Raw genomic sequence first — 26,441 nt, 5'->3', positions numbered from 1 at the left:
ATGGGCTATCAAGACGTCCGCATGCCCCTGCAGAAGTTGACGACAGTGCAGCAGTTGAGGATGAACGAGTGCGGCAGTTCATGTCAAGGTTTCTGAAGGAGGAAAATGAGGACACTTTCCCTAAGGAGGCTGTCAAAGCCGTCTGTGAGCGACATCAGCTGGACAAATTCACCGAGACTGAGGAAGGAAGTGGTCACTTACCTGTCATCGTGGAGTGTCTAGCCATGGATGAACGTGCTATCTGCCCTGAATATGCTCACGCTGACCTGCTTCCTGGATCCACTACACTTCCCAGAATGTCTCAGCAGGATTGGGCTGTGGAGCAGAGAAATGATCCAACCATCAGCAGAGTAATGGACATCGTCAGAGCAGGTAAACGTCTCACTTACCGTCTCCGGCAGAAAGAGGAAAGAGAAGTACAGTTACTACTCAGAGTTCAAGACCGGCTGATACTGAGTGATGAAGTCCTGTATAGAAAGTGCAAGGGTGAGGATCAACCTACCTTCCAGCTCGTTCTTCCGAAGAAATACAGACAGATGGCGCTGATGAGTCTCCATGATGATGTCGGTCATTTGGGATATGAGAGGACAGTAGATCTGGTACGTGCACGGTTCTATTGGCCGAGGATGAGTTTAGAGGTCGAGGAGATGATCAGAAGATGTGAAAGGTGCCTTCGACGCAAAGCAAGGTCAGAAAGAACAGCTCCCCTCGTCAACATCAAGACCAGCCAGCCACTCGAGTTAGTGTGCATGGACTATCTCTCCTTGGAGCCAGACGGCCGTGGCACGAAGAACATACTTGTGATAACTGACCACTTCACAAAGTATGCAGTTGCAGTACCTACTCCTGACCAGAAGGAGAAGACGGTAGCCAAAGCGCTGTGGAATAACTTCCTTGTACACTATGGCATACCTGAGCGCTTACATAGCGATCAAGGTCGCAACTTTGAATCCGCCGTCATCAAGAACCTCTGTGACCTCCTGGGGATAAAGAAATCGAGGACGACGCCTTACCATCCGCGTGGTAATCCGGTAGAGCGTTTCAACCGGACCTTACTCGCGATGCTCGGAACCCTCGAAGAAGTGGATAAAGTGATGTGGCGTGACCATGTGCAGCCATTAGTCCACGCCTATAATTGCACAAAAAACGACACAACTGGATTCTCCCCATATCAACTAATGTATGGAAGACAACCAAACCTGCCAATTGATGTGGCTTTTGGATTGAATCCTGAAGGACAGAGGAAAGTCACTCACAGTGAGTATGTGAAAAAACTCAGGGAAACACTGGAGGAGAGTTACAGACTGGCTGTCGAGCACAGTGATAAGACGGCTCTACGCAACAAACAGAGGTACGACATGAAGGTCAGAGAATCCACTCTACAAGTTGGAGACCGTGTCCTTGTGAAAAATGTCGGGATACGAGGAAAACACAAGATTGCAGACAGGTGGAGTCAGACGGTCTACAAGGTGGTGAAACACATTGATGATTCCCCTGTGTATGTGGTGGCTCCACTCACCTCCGAAGGCCCTGAGAGGACTTTACACCGAGATCTGCTCCTACCTTGTGGGTTCCTTGCACCTTCAGAGTCCGCTGAAGTCGATGAAGTCAGTCAGAGTAACCGAAAGGAGAAAACTGCCAGAACCCCCCGGAGAAATCCAGTACCTGAAGTTGAGGAGGCAGAACATCTGCATGATAGCGATGAAGAGGTGGAAGTGCACTATTCATCAGGAAGTCAAGGTGAAGTTACCTACCCATCATTCACTGTTGTGCATGACATTCCCAGAACAAAGATCAAGCCTCCCTTGAACTTGGATGTGAACCTAGAAGGGTCAAATCTCAACCCGACTGCTAGAGAATTCCATCCCCAACAAGTGGAAGAAGAGGAACACTCAAGCACATCGCAGGTTCCAAGTGTGGAAGCAGATGTGGATGTTAACTTGCCTGCCGACCCCTTACCTGTCGATGATGTAAACTTACCTTCAGACAACTTACCGGACGAGACAAACTTTCCTGTGGAGAGAAAAGACCTACCTATGGACAACTTATCGGATGAGACAAATTTACCTGTGGAGACAAACAACTTACCTTTGGACAACTTACCGGATGAGACAACGTTGCCTGTGGAGAAAATAGACCTACCTGTTCACTTACCTGTGGATGAAAGTCTAACAGTACCTGATGAACCATTCAATGGAGAACCTGAAAAGGAAATTGACAACACAGAACTGGAAAACCAAGGAGCGACGAGAGAGGAGAGCAAAGGAGACAACGTCAGAGAGGATGTTGGACTGACAGATACAAGTTCTGCTCAGGATGAAAAAGAACCAGAGATCAGATGGCCAACCAGAGCTAGAAGAGAGCCTGACAGATTATCATACAAACACCTTGGAAATCCATTGACTATGGTCATGCGCTCCATACTGCATAGTCTGGACCAAGTTTTCACAGATGCCCTTGATATGCCCATCCTACCAAGCCCTTCACCTTCCCCTTACACAAGCCCAGTTATTGATATTTAAGTGTGTTGACATGCAGAGACGCATGCCAATTAAGGGCGGGTGGATGTAACCCCGATAAAAATACTGTGGGTTTACTAAAAGTAATTGTTATGATTTAATGTCAAAACAGTTGATTTTGTGTTGAATTCATGAGAAAAAAATATAATTGTAGTTGCTTCATGGGACCACAAGAGGGCGCTCTAAGTATGGTCAATGGGAAAAGTGTAGTCATGCGTGCGTTGCATGCTGGGAACAAGACGAGCCAGAATTGATCTGATATGGATGCTGTTGTGAGAAATCGCTAAGCGAAGTTGCCGCTGTTTTTGTGCAAAAGTATTTTTATTTTTACAGTTACGACTCTGTATCATTATTTTTGAGTTTTCCAAGAGTGCCCGCACGACTGTAACCCGGAGGAGACGCTTGTTTCGTGTTTATAACCGAGGACTCCGGTGAGTTGCTGTACTATGTTACGGTGCTATGCTAAGTTGCTAACGGCTAATGAGCCCGAGTTTTCAGTTTATTATATGTGCAGAATGTTGAACTGTGAAGTCATAAAAACCAATCGGAGTCGACTGAAAGTGTTTTAAAGATGCTGTAACGAGTCAATATGTTAAGGTTGAGTGGGGAAAAGTGCATTTATTTTACGAGTGTCTTAGTAATTTTCACTGCGTCATTCCGACGCCATGTTCAATGTTAATAGTGAGTGGAAACGAGCTCGGTGTGTGCTGAAACGTTACTTGATATGTACACACAGACGTTCGCTGATTTTTCGTAGTTTAATTAATATGTTTAAATTCATTTTTGAAACTGTGAAATATGCAATTTGTAAATGTAAACGAGAAACATGATTAGAAGAAGATCAGAGTTTATTTTTGTAACATGATTAATATAGTACTGTTAAAAAAAACACATATTAATGGTGACCTGAGGTTTTTTTTTCTATGTCTCATAATGCAGTCACTTAATTCTTTGTGGTCAGTATTAGTTACATTTGATTTAAAGAGAGAAATAGATATAAATCTGTACAGATATTAATGACTGCTAGTTAACTTTTATGTTCTACTATGCAGATTGGTTTTTTTATATGCCGAATTGCTGAATCTACATCGAGTGTCGAGTGACCAGGGGTTTCTGTCTGAGAGAGGCGGGAACAGAGAGGAGGCAGATTCCTTCATCTTCATTGTCGTCGTGGAGAATCGTCACCTGGAGGAAATATCCAACCAGCGCGCAGTAACATACATACACAAACACATACTACCCGGGTAGACCACATATACACTGAATAGACTTTGACTTTGACAAATATGGATTCCAACTAGACTTTTGACTGGACGCATTGAACTTGAGCAGCTGAGAGCTGAGGGGACAATTTCTTTTGTTTTTGTTTATTATTTTTGTTGTTATTTTTCATACCTTTGGGGATTTTCATCTCAACATGTTTCAACTTGAATTTCATGCTGTTAGAATAAACATGCTTGTGGTTACTACTAATCTTCCCTCGCTCCTTGAGACGAATTAGAAAGAAGTTTATCTTTAGTGGTCTAAGCAAATCACAGAGCGTTACAGATGCCTCTGGTGTACAGCCTAAATATCCACTTTTCTTCATGATAACATTTCATCCAGAGATAACAGAGATAAGTTGTGTGTATTAGCAGCCGGTGTGATTCTTGGCACATTCTCAGGATCTACCTTTTTCCCCTTTTTTTTCATTGTCAGGGCTCAGTGGGTAGCATCTGTTTGGCAGGTTGGAGAACTGAGGTCTCATCCCCGTCTTGCAGGTGAAGGGTTGGACAGCCAAACGTTATGGAGTCTGGGGAATTACAGAGATGGATGGGATGAGAGAAGCCGAGGGCTCTTAGCGCAGATTCTGGTCAAGGAAGCAGTGTTTTATTGTCAGACTGCAAGATACCGTATCTGTTCACATCAGAGACAAATGGCTCTGTTGCTATCAGTAAGTGCAATGTCACAGGAAATCACCTCCAGGATTTATAGCACCTGTGGTTAAGTGTCCGCTCCATCTTCCTGGAATTTTTCTCTTTTTTTTTAAACTGTCAAATTTTCCATCTCTTCAAAACATTCTCCTCTCCTAACATATTTTACTTGTACATTTCTTGCTGCTCATCTATAATCACAGCAGAGACATACTGTAGGCTATGTCTCGCAGAAACACACCCATCTCCCTCATGCAGATGCAAAAGCATTCGTGAAGGTAACGTGGGTCACGCAGAGCGACCCAGATTGATAATGCAGTATGCCAGAGGCAGAGCGCTGTCACTTCTGTCACTAACATGGCTTTCCCATCCAAGACTGTTGGCTGCTTAAACAACAGGCTGCAAGCCATGTGAGTGAGACTTCATGCAGCATAGCAACAGTGCGCTGGGAGAGAGCTACCCCACTGTCTAAGCCGATTTGACACAGTCAGGTGAAACCAGTTCTGAGTTTCATGAGAGGACTTTTTTTTCTCTTCTCTCCTCTCCTGCTCTTCCTTCTTGTAGAAACCTTTCAGGTCCAGATGTTGAGCTTTCAGGTCATGTGTTGGATCTACAGGAGGGAGAAACGAAAAGAACAAGCGATTATTTCAAAGACAGATGTGGACGCTCACTGAGAAGTGATTTAATGCAGTAAATCTGTGCAACTTTGTAGTTCCCTCCATGTCTGTGCTGTCTCTCTTAGTCAGACCTGCAGGAATTCAGTCAAACCAAGGTTCAAAGCTCCAAGCTGCTCAGATGTTAGAAATGAGAGGTTCAGACAGCATGTTGACTAGAAGTGAAGGTAAGTGAAAAATGTGGATATAGCTGTTTTATTGTTAATTTGGTGTGGTCAAACTGCACTTTCTGACCATGCAAGCATCAGGGCCATATAAGGATGTGTTGGTCGGTTTGTATACACAAGTCAAAAGTCCAAGCCCCTTTCCTCGGACAGAGACGGCAGCTTGATTGACACATCACGACCCAATTGACTTGAACATGGCGTTCAAGATGACTGGAAGGTGTTTTTACAGGATTGTCTGTTCCACAGGTGACTGACTTTTTTCATTTTTGTGAAAAAGCATTCAATTAATTGGTTGCAATCGGAGTGTGAAGGATTTCAAACAATTTAGTGAAGAATGCTCCAGAATAGGATCTCCAGCCCTACCTTTAATGGGTAAGAGAGGGCGCACTGCCTCATGGCTGTGTTGCACCATCTATGAGATTCAGCCTAGTTTTCACACAGGAATCCCAGCAAAGAAAAAGACCTGTTAACTTTTTACTGCTAGCATTTCAATCTGAATATGACACAGACATAAAATATATATGAATATATTATGTAATTGTAACAATTTCAGCAACTTTTCTGATGGAAATGAATCATAATAAAATCTCCAATATCCAACATTAGCCTTCTGAATGTTGTTATACAATGCAAACTCTATGTAGAAAGACAGAAGGGTAAAAGACACACACACACTCTGGCATCAGCCTTTTCTGTTGCTGTACTCTGTGTTTCGGGCATGGTGACATTGTCATTGCTAGCATGTCACTATGCAGATTAGCTTTTAGATGAAATTGTTATTACTTAAGCACAGCAGGACGAAGCTGTTAGCATTGCCATTTATTTTTATATTTTAGAGTCTAATTTCACTGCAGACCAATTTCATTCTATAAAGTATGCAATGGTTGTGTCTGCCTACAGCAAGCGAGCTATAATGGGGGACATGTAGCATTTTATCATCAATAAGTCATCTAGAGATGTTTCTATAATTAACATACAGCCTATATATATATATATACTGTATATATGAACAAACAACAGAGGGATGTTGTTTTAAACATGCAGCATCACTTTGACAGAAGGCAGCAGGGTCTATGGAGGACACCGTGACGCAGGCGTGAGATTGAAACTAATTATCCAGGTCAGTTCATCTGTTTCCTGCAATTACACAGGTATCAAAACGAACTTGTTGACATTTTTGAAACATCTTCACCGCAACACTGAACGCTGTGGATATTACTTGCTGATGGTGTGCGATAACAAAAGCAGCTCATCTTGCCTCTGTGCTCCTTGTGTCTTTGTCATACATTTGACTACAGCAGCGTTCAAGTGACAGGGGGGTGGGGGGTCTGAAATGCTGCCAGTGTATGGAGATGAATGTTTTCTGCCTCTGCACATGGCCTGATCTGTCTTGCTTCAGCCCCTCTTACATCATAGCACGTGCCTCAGGGCTTTCTCTCTACAGAGCAGGCGTTCTGTATTTAGAGCCTGATTTATACACACACACACACACACTCACACACGCACACACACACACACACACACACACACACACACACACACACACACACACACACACACACACACCACTCGGGAAGGCGCAATGAGTATTCTTTTTCCCCTGCCGCAATTGCCAGCAATATAATCATCTTCCCACACTTGAGTGTGCCTTTAAGGATAGCATTCAGAAGGAACGGGAGAAGAGAAATCTCATGAAAGCAAACAGTAATTTTTAAAGCCACGACTGAAAGGAGAAACAGGTTTAAACATCCTCAATTCAACGTAATCTAATAAATTTTGTAGAAAAAGCTAAACATATTTTTCTTTAGCTCCTTTGCTCTATTTCTTCCTGGTTTTCCTTGTTTTCATTTTCAAGTTGCCACTTCAATCCTCTCCCTTCTCTTTGACTTAGCACGGTTTGAGAGATTTGCTGTAGAACTCAATTGACACCCTGCAGATTCTGTGAATAGGGGAGGCGGTCGTGTGAAGGAATCCACCAGGTAAACCCACGACGAGAGGAAAAATAATTCTCTTTCTCTGCCTTTCTCCCGCTCTCTCTTTCTTTTCTGTCTTTGTTCTCAGGTTGTTAGAGAGCTCGCTGCTCAACGCAGAAGTGAAGGAAGGAGAGATCCTGCCGCCTACCATTCAGAGGCTGATGAAAGGATACAACAAGTACCTTAGGCCTTTCTTTGACAGTAAGGAAACTGGAGACACATGCAGCCATGGAAATGACAGAACACTCAGGGGAAATGTGTGTTTGACAGAGAGGGGCTCGTTTTGCAATTTTGTGCTTGCATGTCCCTTCTGAGTCACACAGGCTGACATTATATATTTGAATTTACTGCATATGTATTTCATAATATGAGATGAAGTCAAATTTATCTTTGAAATTGCTTTGACTATAATTACCGTTGGTGTAATGAAATCCTGACAAGGAAATATGTGCAAAAGAAAACACGCACCACTGAGTTCAGGCTGTAAATAAGAACATGTGCATTAACTAATATAGCATTTTGACATTATTAAATCTAAAGATATAACGTTGTCAGTAGCTTAACCAAGATCAGAGCTGCACATATTTTTCACCAGTCGACTGATTTACATGCCATGAAGAAACAGTGTTCACTTTCAGAGGAACAATGTTATATCATTCCCTGCAAATCCCTCGTCACTCTTATTGTTCCAAGCTCCGGGAATCCGTCACAATGTGATTATGCTTTGTTTACCCGCTGTTTGATCTGTAATAACTCCGTGAACTTTACCAAGGCGAATGCTGTGTAACATAATCACCACTCCTCCTGCTGCCCGGAAACACAGGTGTAGCTCACACTGATGAACACAAAACACACACAGATGTAAATACATATATGGATTTTTATTAAGCATCCAGAGATGTTTCACTGAAGTGTGCAGCACTTCCATCTTTTTTTCAAACCACACATTCAGTAAAAGTGAAATTATTTCCAACATTTTGGTGCACAGTGCAGAGATTCTCGGCTTGTCAGTCCCATCCTTATACCAGACAGCCTCGGGCACAGCCAGTAGCTTTGCAGTCAAGCCAAGGTATATTGAAGCAGAATGTACCCTAACTCAAACCTGATCATTATTTTCAAAGCTCAAGTGACCTGAAAGTAATAACTTAACATTTGGGGTAATTTGCTTTCTTGCTGTTAGTTGGACCGACATGTTAGTGAACGGTAGAGGAGGTGGAAGGAGGATCTCCCCTGTTTCCAGTCTTTAAGCTAAACTAACTGGCTGTCTGTATCTACTGGACAGACAGGGAGCAAATTAATGATCTAACTCCCCATGGAAGCCAATAAGAACATTTCCCAAAGTCTTGAACTGTTCCACTAGTTAAACTCCTGCAGAGGCATCTCAAATTGTGAGACTTTTTGCAAAAGCAACACAAACAGAAATGCACAGATGCCTGCTTATACAGTAGATGCACTTGGATGCACTACCTACACAGCCATACCCACACAACTACAGTCGCAAACACAAAGACATGTAGGCTGTCTGCGATCTGACAGCGGGCTCATTACTCTCTCTCAGAGAAATGAAGATTGATGAGAGAGAGAATCAGACTGGAGAGATGAAACATAGCAGAGCGGCAAAGTTAAAGTTACCCCTCTTTGATGGTGAATCAGCGAGACCTAATTCCCTCAAGGAGGTTCAGACTCAACAGACTGCAGCTGTTTATGTGCTATATGTCTTCAGCATTTCTGAATATTAAATCCTCCAACAACCTTTCACCATACACCACTCATACAAGGCGATCAGCAATCTCTGCGCCTTCTCGTTGTACTGTATTCTGTTATGTCACACAACTGGTAGTCACATGTACTGTACAATTTGCATGTGCGTTAGTGGAAACACACTTAAAACTGTGGGGATACTCCAGTGTGTAAAGAGTAGATGCCACATGCAGCACTTAATTACTGGTTTCCTCTTTGTTTCTAGATGGCCCTGTAACAGTGGGCATGAGTCTGGATATCGCCAGCATCGACACCATCTCAGAGATCAACATGGTAAGACGCACTGTCACTTTAGGGCTATTGTGTTTTTACTACCAGACCAAGGTCAACCGGTCAATGTGCTGGATCCTTTTAGCTGCATCTGCGTCAATCTTCTTAGTTTGGATTTGTGTTATCAGATTGTTATCAGATTAACTAGAGTTGTTTGAAAATGAGGAAGCAATTGATATGAAAAGTTTAAGTTAATGTTTGCCTTGAAAAATGTATTCATTAGAATTGCAAACTGGTAATTAGATATTAATTACCCATTGAATTAATTACCCATAACTGGAATGAGATTGCAACAAATTAGCATGGAAAAAAAGTCTCACAAATATTCTTACCTAATCCCCCCCCCCCCCCCCCCCCCCCCAAAAAAAAGTCTAGTCTTGTATGGAGGTATTTTCGTTAACTCTATATAAGCATAGTATTATGCAGATTACAGTATGATTATGAGGATTTGTAACACCAAATATAAAAGTAATTATGCAATATCCAAGCAATCGTTTTTTAAGAGTTAAAAATCAAATCATTAACTTAACTTAATTGACTGTTTTGTTTAAGTATGTTACAAATTAACAAACTGGGACATTTTTGTTTTTATTATGTTATAACTTATAGAGTTGAAGTTTACTTCAGTAGTGGGCTATTATTGGGCTATTATTATGTAGTCACTGGGGCTGGTAATTAAGTGGTTTACCATAGTGTGAAGGTGTCCAATATATGACTACAGAGCAGTACTGTAATCCAGGTTATCAGTTAAATCGTTATCAGTGAAAGTTTTTTTTTTTAATCTTAACTATTAAACAACACAAAGCAGAATTGATCAACCACAAAATAACCTTCACATAAAGTAACTTTTAAGTTTTTCTCAATTCAAACTAAATCACTGATCTCTTAATGATCAAGAATCAATCAATACTAAAGTAATGTAGTCAGGTATGACAGTATGTTGTTAAACCTAATAATCATATGAATCTACACATCTCTGACAGTGTCCCAGAAAAACACATTATGAGCCAAAGATGGATGTTATGGCAGGACTGTTGTATTGGATTGCATTAGATGCATTAGGTGTAGGTAATAAAGTGGCCCCTGAGAGTCTACTCACTACTACACAAAGACAGTCAATGTGTAAAGGATGTTGCAGTTCTGGTTTGGAAAAAAAAATCGGAGTCATTAACAGCAAAAAAAAAAAAAAAAAAAATCTCAAGTCGCAAATTACAGTCACAAAAATGAGAAAAATAACACGTGAACATCAGAACCTTTACTATATAATTGTAAGAACCATTTTTCACTCATTCCCCCTTGGATGCAAGATTCTGAGATTGAATCTCAATAACAACATTCAAGCAGAGATTTCAACTAATCATGTAGCGGCTCATTCTGCTAATAAGGAGTTGGACTATTGATATGTTAACTAACACCAAGATCCACCAGTTAGTTCACATTTAAGCCTCATTTGAACTGTTGACACAACACTGGCAGTCCTCTGGGACTGACGGGTGGATCCCTGTGTTGCTGAACATGTGTGTTGAGGAAATGACACTCTCAGCTTGTTGCCAGACAACAACAGGGAGTGATTATCTAGCTACACATGATATAGCATCAGGACCTTTCAAAGTGGATGTCAAAAAATATGTTCAGTGTCCTAAAAGCCAGAGCAGCGTTGCTGACTTAAGGCAATGTTGAGGATTACTGTTGCTTCAGGCACAGAAGGGCTTAGGGACTTGACGCCATCAATACCCAACAATGCAAAAGAAAAGCACCGAGCTGACTAATGAAATACAACTGTGCAGGGAAAAGCTTGGTTTGCAAAAACCTCAACTCGTCTGTCAGCATATTATTGATGTGCTTGTTAAAGTAGCCTATTAGCCCTGTTGTGACCTTTGGGACCGATCCTCCAGGACTACACCGCCACCATATTCCTTCGCCAGCGGTGGACGGACGAACGCCTGGTGTTTGAAGGCAACAAGAGCCTGAGTCTTGATGGGCGGCTTGTGGAGCTCCTCTGGGTCCCCGACACCTTTATCGTGGACTCTAAGAAGTCCTTCCTCCATGACATCACCGTGGAGAACAGACTGATCCGCATCTTCCCCAATGGGACCGTTCTATATGCGCTGAGGTGAGATAACAAACACGAGTGTTAGTTTATTGGGCGTTGTGTTTGTTTTTGTCTGCTCTGACAGACAATGAAAAGTAGGCCGGGGAATGGGGAAGAAATTGGATGAGGGAGGAAGTGTGGGTTGAATTCGACATAATGTGATCGCAGAGCGGGGAGTTTTGTCAATTCTGTTACTTGGATATTGAATCGTATGAGTAGAGGCGGATGTGATCTGTCAATATAAAGAGCTGTAGTCTATCAAAGCAACATAAGCCCCCCCTTGCCCCCCCACCCCTAACATAGAGACTTCTCCAACAGATATTGCTCTGTGTGCAAGGGTTTACCAACTGACAAGCTGTTGTCAACTGTCTGAGACGTAGTTGATTGGATGTCGGGCCAAGCAGAAAGGTTGTAATGTTGAAAGAAAAGGTTATAAATGATGCAGCAAATGAATTTGTTCAGCTCTTTTAAGCCTGCGATGATGGGATTTACATGTCCTACTGTTTGTAGGCCACATACTTTAACCTCAGCTCGAACTGTATATGGATTGTATAATAGCTGTCCGTGGTGATTTCACTTGACTCAGTCAGTCTGAACCTCTTTTCATGCATACTGTATAGTCAGAGTTGCACAATGAAAGGGAAAATTGGTCATATGGGGGAGAGTCGCAGTGTTATAATGACAAATTTGTAACTATTACAGGGGGAAATGTATGCAGTTGTCACATTATAGGAAATAGCATCACTGGGGGAGGGGTGAGGTACTGTATGTTGCTGTTCTTACAGGGGAGCTGGGATGCGAATATGATTGTGAGTTTTGATCTTTATGTTTTTTATTTATAACATCAATTATTACAGAATGTGTCAGTGTTCTAGTCTTCTTGTAACCTCACATGCGCCATTGCACCAGAGCTGCACCACTTCTGGACTTTTGTGTGACAGAGGGAATGAGTATGAGGGTAGAGCTTCACAGTCAGAGAGCAGGACTAGTGAGCGGGCAAGAAGTAAAAATAAAAATAAAAGATAAGTCAGGAGGAGGATGAACACATCTGGGACTTTGGGCAGTGACAGGAAGATGACAGGTAAATGAGGAAGACTTATTATATGCTGTTTTTTATGGTTAAAGTGTGTCACTGTCTTCATATATTTGTGATGTAAAATAATCACAAAATCCAAACGTGGGTACAGAAAAGAGGTGGGAATCGGAGAGAAGCTGTATTGTTGACTGCCTGGGTGGATTTTCTGAGTGTATGAGTGATCACTTGGCTCATATGAAAAGAAACATTCCTAAAAATGCTACTACCGGTACATAACAGATTTCTTAGTGAAAAGAATGACTTTGAAGTTTGTACTGCATAAAAAAACTCTCAGTACATCCTATTGAGTTAAGATGTTGGATTTTAGGTGTTGGAAAAACAAGAACTGCAATTATGTCAATCAAAAACACCTCCCACATGCACCTAGTCAGCCAATAAAAAGCCTCCTGAGGCGATGAGCCCTCGCATCAATCATGAGAGCGACAGAAACTTCTCGTCATGGTTACAGTACGGCCATCATTAGATGCATGCAACACATACATAACTCAATATGTCGATGCTCATGAGAATAGAAACATTTATTACCCTGGAAACCCTTTACCCCTCTGTCAGCGTAGAAGATATTTCCACAGTTTCACTGCATTCAAGCACTGTGTTTACTTTGCACTCATACTGAATCCATCATGTCAGGAGGCACTTTTTTTTTGTATTTGTATATTTTATCACAGAGGAGGAAATCTATGTTTCATATGAGAAAACAAAGCAAAGAAGAACAAAAGGAGAATATACTTGGATGGCATTCAACATAAATAACACAGCCTCTTCCCTTCTGCTCAGTATCTGTGGTATATAATGTAAAGGTTTCAGTGGAAATGAATGAAAACAAGGAGATGTCATGAGGATTTCTATGTTGTGAATGGGACTGATCTTTTATCAACTTGTCTTCATATGTTTCCATTATGTATAGCAGCAATTTCCTCTGCTACTCACTCCTAGCTGACTTAAGAGACTCATTTCGATATGGAACCAACACTTCACTCAACGCTAAGGGATACTTATGCATGGCCTGTAATCTCAGTTCTAGAAATAAGAACAAAAATTTCATCATTATATACCCAGGGAAGATTTAACCATAATGGTCCAGATTTACAGCCTGACAGCAATGTAAAGTGAAGACTTTATTCTCTGTTACCAGTGATCGCCAAGCTCCATTCATGCCTTGTATAAATCATACACACACATTCATTTACACCGACAAAACCAAGCCAGCCAATTCTGATACAACAGCACAACTTGAGCCAGAAAATAATTCCCAAATCTCCTCTTTTGTTTGTTTGAATGAACGCCTGCTGTGTGTTGCAACCACTGATGCAAAAAAAAATAACATCTAATGCAGGTATCCTCTTTCATGGAATCCCCTGTTAATAACATCATATCTGCTTCTTAGGATTACCACCACTGTGGCCTGCAACATGGATCTGACCAAGTACCCCATGGACAAGCAGACCTGCACGTTACAACTGGAGAGCTGTAAGGACATTTCACACTTGATAAAGAAAATCAGACGTCTGCAGCTTGAAGCTGTGGCAGGGTTGGTGGGTGTTGGTGGGTGATTTCAAATGAATCTTGATCAAACCAAAGGATCAAACAGATCACTGTCTCTCATCTTCTAAACTAACTGCTGGCATGTGTGTGTCTCAGAGTGTGTGTCTGTGTCTGCGTCTGTGTGTGTGTGTGTGCATGGTCCAGGTATTCCTCATGTTGTGAGGACCTTAATCTGTGGGGACTTGTCCTAAGGGGACAAAAACAAGTCAAACGTCATTAGATTTAAGGTAAAGACTTGTTTCAAAGGTTAGGGAGACGGTTTGCCAGCCTCTTAAATGAATATTTCAACAGTTAAGGGAACACACTTGCTCAGTGATAGATGAGAAGATTGATGCCACTGCGATGTGTGTCTGTCACGTGTGAAGTTGTCAGCAGGTGGCTGTTAGCTTAGCTGAGCAGAAAGAAAGCAGGGGTAAACAGCTAGTCTGACTATGTAAAGACTTCACAATGTATTTGCAATCAAATATAAGACAAACATACTTTTTTGTTTGTTCACAGCAAAGTTTCACCTATTGATCTTCTCTAAGGGCTTAGTCACACCAGTAAAGTCCGATAGTTCACTTGCTTTGGTGCAGACCAAATTTCTTTTTATTTGGTGCAGTTTGTATTCACTTTGAATTTTTGACCAACTTTGTAATCAAACTTTGTAATCAAAAGCATGTGTGTGTCACAGTCACTCAATCATTGGATAGAAATTATTGGCGGGATCTTGCATAAAAAGTACACAATGCAGGTCATGCATGTGTGGCAGGACGAAGGAGGGCCTGGGCGGGATTTGAACCCTAGTCTCCCGGGTAAGAGTCATGCAATTTGGTATTTCTAGCCGCACCTGTCACAACACTATATGATTACAACAGCAGGCTTCATCAGCAGAGAACAGATCAGGTATGCTACTAAGTTGAGTTGCTGGCACGTTGCTAATGAGTGATGATTTCCTACTATGGAAGCCTATTAAATCCAAAAAGGGTGCTTGGATTTTGCATTTGGTTGGGAAAAGGTCTGGACTGCATTCACACCACAAACGCATTGTACCAGGGTTCGTTACCGACTCTGGTGCGGACCAAACAAGTGAACCAAGTCCCAGCTGAAGAGGTGGTCTTGGTTCACTTGTTTGGTCCGCACCAGGGTTCGGTGGTTTGTATTCACACTTACCCAAAAGGTCCGCACCAAGTGAACTGGTCTGAATACGCCCCAACTCTTTGCCAAAAAAGAGGCATACTTCCTCAAAAGTTAAATTATCACATCAGTCCAGATATGCTCCTCTCAGCAGCCTTTTTTCCAAAAGACCCTTCAGCACCATATTTTAAGGGTGAGCCTGTGCTTGACACCCAGCCCACCTAATCTTACAAATCCTTTAAACCTGTATTAATATCTCAGGATTTCAAACCTCTGCCAGGAGGACTATCTTGATACGAATCATTTCTTGATAAAATTCTGGGATTTCTTGGCATTACCTTGAGGACAAGAGGAGGTTTGTCTAATTTGGAAATATGTTCAGTGTTTTCAAGGGGGAATGCACAGGCAGTATGTTTATAATTAAAGCAAATCATTATCAAGATTAAATAACAGGACAGAAAGGATTTATGATTATTATTTTTTGGCTGCACCAGGGATGGAAGGAAGCGAAAGTTCCCCTCTCGTCTCTCAGCCTCCCTTGCTCAACTGCCATCTTGGCTTTCCAGCTTGCTTTTTTGCTCCATGCTATTAAATGACAGCCAGTCAGGCTAAGCTAAGTCTGATCCCTGCCAGAAGCCCACCAGGACATCAATGCCAAATAAAACATTTAACGGTAGCTCCAGTCCCACTTAGCACACAAAAAGACATCTGGAGGTTAAAGTTAGGTAACTGAGACGATGATGGATCCTTCCTCCTCTGCTTCAATAATTCCGGGCGAAATATCTTCATCTTTCTCTCGCTCTATCTATCTCTCTTTTTTAGCCTTTCTCACAGTCTCTCCCTCTCTTATCTTGCTGCTCTGCCTCTCCTGTTTTCTCCTTGTCTCTCTCTTCATTCCTCCACTCCTTCAATCTCTATTTCCCTCTTGCTATGTCTCTTTATGAAGATGTATATTCAAGGATTTATTTCTTTTAATGCTGTGCCAGAAGTGGATCCTCTGCACAGGAAGAAGGTTTAAAGAGAGTGTTTTTGTGGGAGGGTGCAGGGCATTTAGAGCACTCTGACAGCAGAGGATAGTCACAGTATTTACTGATCCTTTGTGATCTTTGCTTACATTTAACTTTTGGTGGCCCAATTTAAATACTCTTTAAATACTGATTGTTAAAGTGGCTATTTGTTTTCTTGAGACCCCGGAGCACTGGAAGCTTAAATGTACCCCATGCACATCTTTCCATGCTATTGCACTCTATGTCATTGCCAACCTCTGTCTCTTTCCTAAGCTACTGTAAGAGCTTTGGTCAGGAATATAATGAGTTCTCCCAGTGAGGGTCTCATCACAATGAGAGAGGAAACGGTGCATTAAAGGACCTTTCAACATAAATGTCACCACTGCCCTTCATTAGTGGACTTTGCTCCTAGCATCATGCTTCACCCTGATCAATAACATACAGCACCATGGTTTAAATTGGGAGGAATGATAGCGCATTAACAAGCAGCCTGTGTACAACAGATTACAGAGGTGTATTCCAGCTTCAGCCCTTACTCCTTCCTCTCCTTTCCTGTTCTCTTGCTCCCTCTGCAGATAACTGTGGAAAATACACCACAGAGCTTTTGCCTTCTTTTTTATTACATCTTCTTGTCCTTAATAAATTTATCATTAGAACCACACCTGGTATTATCTTTGAAACCATTATGCTTACATTGTTATATAAAGCACCGCCACATTTAGCTGTGGTATCTTTGCCAATGTTAATTTTGCATGCTTTCTTTTCCTGAGTTTTATTTGGGTTATCTGGGCTCTCTAGGGCCCGGTGCAATATGCATGATTAGTCTGTTATGGTATGAGGCAAGAGTTAAGCTCTTCATCAAGACTTCCTTTTTTTCACCCCCTCTTTCACGACCCCCTTTGAAGAACTGGATGAACAACACAGATGCATTTCCATTAGCAATTCCTGTTGGATCTCTCTGTGTCAAACTGTGTTATAGTGAATAATGGGGGAATCTCCTGTTTCCACTGTGGCTTTAACTACATGCATGAAACATTAACATATTTTAAAGGCACTTAGTATGCCAAATTTGTGTCTTGTTTCAGTGGCATATATTTTTGAGGGTTGCACTGTGTAGACCTCACCCATTTGCTTCTCTGGGGAAACACGATGCCTTAAACTAGCTCTTCAAAGGTCTTTTCACATTCCCTTTGGTTCTTGCCAGATATCTCTCTTGTGTTGATGTTTAGCATTAGAGGGAATTTACCACCCACCTCAGGCTGCAATCCCAAACAACTCAACCGTGAGAGGATCAGACTTTAGCATAGCTTTAGCAATTAACATTCCCAACTGTTTTCACCATTGCTACTTTGGGATTTAGTTTCAAAACACCACTGACATTATTTCCATGTCATCATCATCATCATTGTTATAAATGATTGCAGTTTGCTAGTTAATTTGTAATGTGCTGTTAATATCACCGCCTGCACACTGTGTTAACCATGTAAGGGTAACTGATATCACTGCTCATCCGTCAAGCTGCTGTTGCACAATCCACTGAATGGTAAACTGTTTTAAGGTACGAGACTTAATGAGCTATGAGTTTTATCAACCGAATAACATTTACATATTATCACCTTATAAAGTTTTACGGCAAACGTGTTCAGTATAAACAGTCGTCATCTAGAGTTGTGATGGGGCAAGTTTTTATCTTGATGGAACATATATGGCTCTTTAGCTGTAAAGTGCTCCACTGTAATCACCAGCCAGCAGCTAACAGAGTCCACCTTCTGTTAGATGCTTGACAGGTTCATACAGTGGGTTTATCGTTTTTATATCTTCACACCATGTGACAGCTGTGGCCGGAGGCATTACGTTTTCAAGTTATCCATCTGACTTGTTGATGTGAACACGATATCTGAGGAGCGCCTTGCGGTGTTTTTTCATGTATGATACAAACGTTCACTTGGACTCAGATGTGAGCTGATTGTAATTGAATGGCCAAAGAAGGTCACTGTGGCCTCACAAAACATGTTTTTTTGGCCCAAACTAAAAAACTACACTGGCTAATTAACTGCGACTGGACTGGTTGGCAGAAGCATGCGACCGTATTTTGTCAAAAACAGCTGCCTACTGCAGCCAGAAATAAGATGAACATAAAAATACTATGAACAGTGACAGTAAAGTTGCTGTTGAACCAAAACAGTGAGTTGAAAGCAACTGTGCGGAGATGAAAAGAACCGAACTGGCTAATGACTCTCTGTGGGTTCTTTACTACAAGTAACATTTGATCCATTGTAAATATATAAAAATATTGATTAGCGGAGCTTTGAATTATTTCTTGTGATCTCAGTGAGACAGTCATACTCAGTCTCTTTCTTTTCTTGCAGGGGGTTACAACATTAATGACGTCATGTTTTACTGGACCAGAGGAAATGAGTCTGTCAGCGGTTTAGACACTCTACAGCTGGCTCAGTACACAGTGGAGGACCACTACACATCTGTCTCAGAGGCCATCTATGAAACTGGTAATGATGAGATTCAAACCACTCCATAATGTTAGTCCCAGGGCAATCCTAACGGTTAAACAGCACTGCAATATCCTTAAACGTAATTGTGTCCCTATGGGAAGATTTTCTGAAGTGCACCGCATGTTTTCTATACATTGACTGACTTCTCTTCTGCTCCTACTCATAAAGGCCATTACCCCAAGCTGGTCTTCCACTTTGAGCTGAAGAGGAGCATTCTGTACTTCATCCTGGAGACGTACGTCCCTTCGAGCCTCCTGGTGGTCCTCTCATGGGTTTCATTTTGGATTTCTCTGTCCTCTGTTCCAGCACGTATTTGTATAGGTATGGGCCAAAGCAATCTTATCTCACTCAAACGTCACATATTGCTACACTGCACCAAATCTATGTATTGTGCTTCCCGGTCGATGCTGTGCACTGATGTTACAGGAGAAATAATTCAACCTATTTCTCCTTTTTCATCAGTCATCAGTGTTTGTTTACTATAACACAGATGTAAGAGATGTTTGCTTTCCACTGAGCACAAATGTTGGTTTGGGTATTTTTGATTTGAGAGGACTGATGGTTGAAGAGAGCGCCTGTGACACTGGTGTTATCTAGTGGGAACATCCAAACATAGATGTTCTGTTGAATTAGATCCACCAGTCCTCCAGGGGAGACTGTTGGATTTGAGTTCTCAAAACAAACATAACTACTATTTTTTTTAACCTTATTTGTGAGAGTGTGTGCAACTTTAGCATCTCATTTATTCAATCCGTGAATACTGTCATCACTATGACGCTGACCAAACAAGAGCTAGAGGAATATTTTTAACTGTGGAGAAGGTTTGTCTCTTTTCTTCCAGGCCAGTCTAACCCTCATCAAGAAAGCAAATTAAAATATTTACTAAAAAAGATGGAAGTACTCAAATTAAAACATTTTTTTTCAGATGACTCTTCAGAAGCTCAAGTATTACAGATGTTGGCACAGAAGAATCAGCACACTCATCTGCTGGACTTGTTTTAATCCAGTTTTAAGTCATATTTTTTAGGTACATTTATTTACACCTTGTTAATTTTCAACTTTATTTTTTTATAACCAGAATTTGGTTTTTAGTCGCTAAAGAAAAGAGCCAGGCCAATGAGACAGTCTGTGTCCACCGAGGCACAAATCATTGATTTTTAAAATAAAACTTCTCTACTCTGTTTCCATCTGTTTTAATATCCTGATCTGTTTGTTATGGAGAGAAGAACACCTCTGTGGATAATTCAAGTACCAGTAAAAACCTTCTGAATGTCTGGTCAAAAGTTATCCAAAAGAAAACAAAAAACAAAATAAAACCTCAGCTTCTAGCGTCTCCGAGACATCCTCTGTCCTTCATAAAGCTCAGGTGAATCACTGATTTTTTCAGTGTTTTTAATCCACTGGTCTATTTGTTATGGAGAAGAAGACACCTCTGTGGATAATTCTACTGCTGGAACGTCTGGTTTGTTTGTTTATTCCTGAAACAACTGAAACAAAGTTTAGCAGTGGTCTCAGGTCACAACCCTGCTCCAGCGTCTCATGTCCATTTTTACAGCATCAGTGAAACATTTGGCCTCTGTTGTCATTTTTTTCTGGTTATTATAATCACTGGCTCTGTCTGACTTTGAAAAGGTACTGCGGTGAATTATTTTAACCTGACTGAAGGAATCTGAACCGGAAGAAGCTTATATTAGGGCAATCGGCAGTGAAGACGCGAACTCCGACGATCCCATGTTATTTCATGACGTCACCTACTGTTTTCTCTTGTTGTTCTTTTCATTCAGAGAGTGAACAAACTGTGTGTTTACATCAGTGAATGCACAGCAACAGAGATTCAGTTCGATCTGGAACAGGGTTTAATCTGGTTGAGGTGTTTACTGTATATGGAGCATTTTCATTCGGTTTGGACGTCTAAACTGATTCTAATTGGAACATTTGGCTCCATGTAAACCCGACTAGTGCTGAGCTCATCTGCTCATCTCATTGGTGTTTGTTCTGTGACAGGAGTGACCACGGTGCTAACCATGACCACTCTGATGATGGGAGCCCGCACGTCACTGCCCAACGCCAACTGCTTCATCAAGGCCATCGACGTGTACTTGGGAATCTGCTTCAGCTTCATCTTCGGAGCGCTCATCGAGTACGCTGTGGCTCACTTCTGCACGCTCACATACTCCGACGCACACATGCTCATGGTGAGAGCCTCCTGACTGTTCTGCTCTTTTGTGGGTTGTTGTGGTCTTTGATGTTGTGGTTGGTCACAGTCATTGTCTTCATGATACGGTGGTCATTCTTATCCTCGTCACCACCGTCATTGTCATCGTCGTCATCATCATCGTCATCATCATCATTATGTCATCATGTCATCATGGATATTCTGGGGTAAGTTGAAGAAGTTTGTCAAACTTTCAAATATATAATCAGGGTTTTGTTCCTTTTTAAAACTCGCCGTACGTTTTGCTCACGCTCCTACAGTACCGCCACCACATGCACGACTTCGACGACGAGATGAACGGCATCGTCACCACCATCTCCACTCACTCCAGAGCCAAGAGACGCAAGGAGCCTGCTGCAACTCCCGCTCCAGCTCCTCCCGCCACAGAACTCACTGTCACCCCCTCCAGCCCCTCGGGCAGCGAGCCCAAGCCTGAGGCGTCCCCCCCGGAGCCCAACACCCACTGGTGCCTCACTGCCCTGGCAACCGTCCGCAAAGTGCTCCGCTCCTTAAACTGCTGTCACGTGGAGAACCCCCACCACATAGACAACTACTCCAGAGTCTCCTTCCCCCTGTCTTTCGTCATGGTCAACCTGCTCTACTGGACATATTATCTGTACTTCTAGCATTCGCTCGAGTGCAACTTGTCCCAGAAGAGTGTGAGACAGAGAGCGTATGTAGACAAGAAGTGTACTTTGCTATATGTGTTACTTAGATGTGTTCTGAGATGTGTGTGTTTAATTACTACATTTGGATTTATGAGCAAAGTAGCTGGGGTTGGTTTAGGGAAGTAATAATGCTTATGATTACAGCTCCTTTTTTTATAATAACATGTATAAGTCATATATAAGTCAGATTTTATACATCTGGCTTTATTACAGAGACTGGGTCTACCTGATATTGACTGGTACTGTACGATTTGATAAATTCTGATATGCCTTGGGATGAAAAAGGCTGTAGCTTGCAAAAAAAAAAGAAAAGGCCAATCTGCATCTTTCATGCAATAGTATCATTGTACAGGATGTACAGTAACTGTCTGACACGGAGAAGATGGAGCTGTACTTCAAAGCTTTACGACAGAATTTACTAGCACTGTCGAGTGAGGGTCCATGTCTGTTTTGATGGATAGATCATTGATACTTTACAACTTAATTTTCCATTTCTGCCTGCAGGTAGGATTTGAGGTGAAAAAAGGAAAAGTAACATATTGCAGAAGAGGTGTGAAAAAGAGAAAGGAGGGAGGTCGAAAAATAACTCAACAAGAGAGTGTATTAATAACTATAAACCAGTCTCCCAAGGACGATCATTTCTGCTCACTGAAATCTCACTTTCTTCTGTGTCCTTCTGTGAGTTATTTTTAATTCCGGGAGAAATACTGTCTCTCCTTGCCTGGATTTATTTTTTTCATTGACACTATAAATGTAGTGGCCTTTGATCCCTTCAGTCGAACTCTGGAAATCTAGCCACCATGAAAAGTCTTATGGCACTTGTCATCACACAAATCTGCTCTGCTGCTCCTTAAGAAAGGCAACTTGCACACATAATAGTCATGGAACCACACAGTGTGCAAAAGTATAAAGATTTTTTAAAGTTCATATTAATAAATGGAGTGATATATCATATTGACATTGTAACTAATACCAGTTTATGTCCCTCACCTTTCAGACAATTTCATCAAATCAGCTCATAGGAGCTCAACGACTGCTGATAGGACCAAACTTTTAACTATAGCTATCTCCTGTTCATAAGCAATGACAATGCAAAATAGATTATTATTAACCAACTAATGATGAAAAATATGTAATAACATTGTAAATAACATATCTTCCTCCATTTAGTTTAGTTTAGTATAACACTACAATAAATTAGCATGCTAAGGCTAGCATAAGCTGTGAGATTGGGCCTCATAACATGGCTGTCTGAGGAGACAGAATTAACATCAGCAGCTAACTAGCTAAATACACAGTCACCCATAAAGTTGGAATAATTTTGTTTTCAGACACATTCCTCTATTAAGTCCTATTATAAAGATTGCTCAATTATAGAGATTGCTCAATAAAGTTTTTAGAAAATATACATTTTATCTATCGAGAATAAATAACATTGTCACAATCATTTCACGAGAAAAAAAATATTCCAGCTTTATGGTCAACAGTGTAAAAGGTGGCTCAGTAAGTTTGTGATTATTATTAGTTCGTGAATATGTTCTGCAGAGAGACACACACTTTTTTTTAGCATTTAAGTCTTCCCAAAGTCTCATGTAGAGGGGCTGGCTAGCTTTTAACCTTGCCCTGGCAGGTAGGAAGTCATACAGTAGGTGAGGTGGGGCGTGTGATTTGCTGAAAGGTGAGGAGGCCACTATTCGTGAAAAGGACATTGTCGTTGAAAAAATGCATTACATTATGAAATATAGTGTCAATGAACACCTTGTGGTTCTTTCCCAGTTGTGCAAGGGATGGGGGTACACACCACAGCTACACCTTAACCGTCATGTATCATTATGCAGTTATCCTATGCGTTTTCTTTTCTCTCTTTATGGGCTGCGGGTAGTGTTTCTCACTGTGCTTTTGTAACGCAAAGTAGTAGGCAGACCTAGATGTGTTAGACATTGTAGAGAAATTTGAATATGAATGAAACTATTAACAGGATGTCAACATCTGCCCAGTATCCAGTAAACGGTAAAATGTCTGGATGTGCTGCAGCCGAGATGTCACTCCCCTTCTTAGTTTTTTAAAACTGTTGTCATCTTCTGCTTTTGTGAGTGTCAAGTGTTGAAGTTCAGGTGATTCAGTATGTTTGCAACCAGTGAAGTGAACCAAAGAACCAAAGATTCCTATTTGATTTCATCCATCCTCTTGGTTTCCCCTCAGTTCACCAACTAGGAGATTCTAATTGCATTTTCAAATGTTAATATCATACTTGTTACTCATAGGAGAACTCTGAAATAGCATGCAGTCAATGAACAGATGGCATACTTCATACTTCAGATGGAGAACAGGATTAATTTGAACAAAGAGATGCATGTTTATTGCTGTATTGAATCTTGCTGTTACATATTCACGCTCATTTTTATGGAAGCTGGATTCAGCAACCCCCTCAGCCATAATGCAAGTCACAGAAGTTTCATTTTTAAGAAATAACCTTTCAGTGTGTATTGAACATAATGGAAAGCGTCAGTATCTATTTATGATTCATTGCCTTTTAAATCATTTATGTTAATATTTTAACTGCACTGCTTCTCATGATTTTTAACTATTTTAAAATATGCCATCAACCACCAGACTTTATGACTGCTCTCTTTGCCTGCCAGTAATAGAAAAGTAGGATTAACTTTACTTTCTGTTCTTCCTGCATGATTATCAAGTGCTTTTGTTTCTTCTGCTTCGTTTGATTTTGTTTCGGTTTAACATGATGGAGGAGAATCATCATAAAATGGTCAGCTGAGGCTACTGAAAGGATTAAATGTACATTTTGATTGCAAGTGATGCCACTTTGATTTGGGGTCAGTGCAGGATGTTCAAACTCCTATTCTCATTTTCAGTTATTTGAACTTTTCTTCTTTGAAAGGGTGACTGATCAGTGTTGATTTGCCACTGACTGAGCTGTGGATGTCAGTGAGTGGTGACCCATTTGAAAGGGTCAGTGTGATATAACAGACTGTCAGGTTTTATACAATATTGCACCACGGTTGTAGTTTTGATAGTTACCTTCTCAGTCCTTAGTACATAGTACAAGAGATGAATGCCATTATGGAGCCAAAGAATCACAAGAGAAACCACTAAAGCTCTCTGTCAGTGTGGATGCAAATAGAACATTTTTCTTTTTTTCACTTGGTGATGAATTCAATTCATACACATGGCTGGAAAGCATCAGTTGTCCTATGGCTCCACAGTCACAGCTACATAATCAGGGCTGGTTTGCTCTGAATGGACAGCATTTTGGATGGCTTCCCAAGTAAGGCTCGAACATTACAGAGAGACGCGGAACATTACGGCAACAGTGCCAGGACATGAGCAACTTTTCTGCAACTTTGGGCAGAAGAGAAATTAGGGGAAGATGGCTACCGTTGGACTGCCCTTTCTTTTCCTGTTGTGACGTGTAAAATAACGCCTCAAGGTGACGTTGGCTACCAACCTCACAGTTCCTTTGACATCTTCATGTGTATTTATATACTGTAATACCATGTTAATATAGGTATCAGTTTGCTTAACCTGTAAATAAATGGTAACACTATGCATGTTTATTTGGTGTATGAATATGGATGATAGCAATAAAAGACGTTTATCGTGTCTCGTTTATAGATTTTACTTATTGGGGTATGTTGATGTCATAATTGAAGGAAGCAACTTGAAAATATGCTAAGTTTCCAAAATTTAAATTAGGGGCAAAGCAGATGAGTGCCGTTTGCCTGCAGACATGCAAATGTGTGTGTTAGTGTGTTGCAGATGTTCAAGCAGCAGTGTCCCAGTGGGAGTGGTGGAGAATGTGAGTGTTAATTCCCTGCGGCACTGATAAGTCTGAGTCAGCAGAATACAGAGTAAGGGGATGATCCCAGATAATCATACACACACAATCACACACTTTTTTTTAGGGTAAATGTAATGTGCTTTCCTTCAAAGATGTGCTAGACCACTTTGCTCTCTAGTGGATCCAAGTGGGAAAAAGTAGCTGAATTTTTAACTGACTTCATTACTAACAACTATGAATATGAACTACATTTCTTCTTATTAGGATTGTGGAAAGAAAGAAAAAAAAACATTTTTCACAGTTTGTTTCAGCTCTGGAAGGTCTAGTAATTTGTAGTTGTTTGTGTCTTTGGTCAAACTGACATAGTGTTGATAATGAATGCAGTGGACATAGCCTGTTGTTTCACAAGCTAAGTCCACTGCATTCATTAGGCAGCAAATGCATACATTGTGCCTTAATATAATACATGTATTACAATAAACATCTAATGTGTTACGTACATTATGTAATAGGTTTACATATTTAAATGAGTTACTAAAATATTTATTACAAAGAGGTTCCATTATTATTACAGTTTAAAAACAATGAAACAACAAAAAATTGTATTTACAATATAAACTAATTGTGTTGTTTTGCACCTTTAGTCCAACCGGAACTTTATCTTCTCATATCTGTGAAGACAATGTTCATGTTAACATGGGTGTTTATTAGTCTAACAAGACTCACTGACACTAAATTGATTCAGTGTTATGTTTTCTTTAAGTATCATTTGTGATAGGTCATTAGGCTGTAAAACGTCTGTACCTATAGACTACTGTACATTAATAATACTGAAAAGTAGTCAAGAAGCAATAAAATGTAATAGATTACATTATTTAAAAAATAATAACAACACAATACTGATCATATATTATAGACAAATAAATAAAATCCAAATGGGGACTAATACCTGCGTTTAAAATGAAAAAAACACTGGTTACATAGATAAGCTCAAACATGTATAGGAAAAAAATAAGCTAAACAAATGTCAATATCATAAGTAATGCAGTGTATTATATTTGCCTCTCTGGCTTAGCAATATCTTCGGCTGTGTTATTTTGTGTTACTTCAGCAGTT

At 40.9% G+C, this 26,441-nt stretch overlaps 1 protein-coding gene across 1 annotated transcript in view; it reads left to right on the top strand.

The window, feature by feature from the left end:
• Positions 1 to 21,484, top strand: part of LOC310998145 (gamma-aminobutyric acid receptor subunit pi) — a gene marked incomplete at both ends in the record, with an annotated part of 47,014 nt that extends 25,530 nt beyond the window's left edge. The window contains 8 exons of the mRNA XM_083988076.1: positions 7,335 to 7,447; positions 9,213 to 9,280; positions 11,173 to 11,390; positions 13,853 to 13,935; positions 18,503 to 18,640; positions 18,812 to 18,964; positions 20,648 to 20,838; positions 21,119 to 21,484. Coding sequence (XP_083844202.1) covers positions 7,335 to 7,447; positions 9,213 to 9,280; positions 11,173 to 11,390; positions 13,853 to 13,935; positions 18,503 to 18,640; positions 18,812 to 18,964; positions 20,648 to 20,838; positions 21,119 to 21,484 — 1,330 coding nt within the window. The remainder of the gene's footprint in view (positions 1 to 7,334; positions 7,448 to 9,212; positions 9,281 to 11,172; positions 11,391 to 13,852; positions 13,936 to 18,502; positions 18,641 to 18,811; positions 18,965 to 20,647; positions 20,839 to 21,118) is intronic.
• Positions 21,485 to 26,441: the final 4,957 nt, after the last annotated feature.

The sequence above is a fragment of the Trachurus trachurus genome, assembly GCF_905171665.1.
Source record: "Trachurus trachurus genome assembly, chromosome: 15".
In the NCBI taxonomy this organism is placed as follows: Eukaryota; Metazoa; Chordata; class Actinopteri; order Carangiformes; family Carangidae; genus Trachurus; species Trachurus trachurus.
Note: the sequence above shows the minus strand (reverse complement) of the source record. Positions and strands in the feature narration are given on the sequence as shown.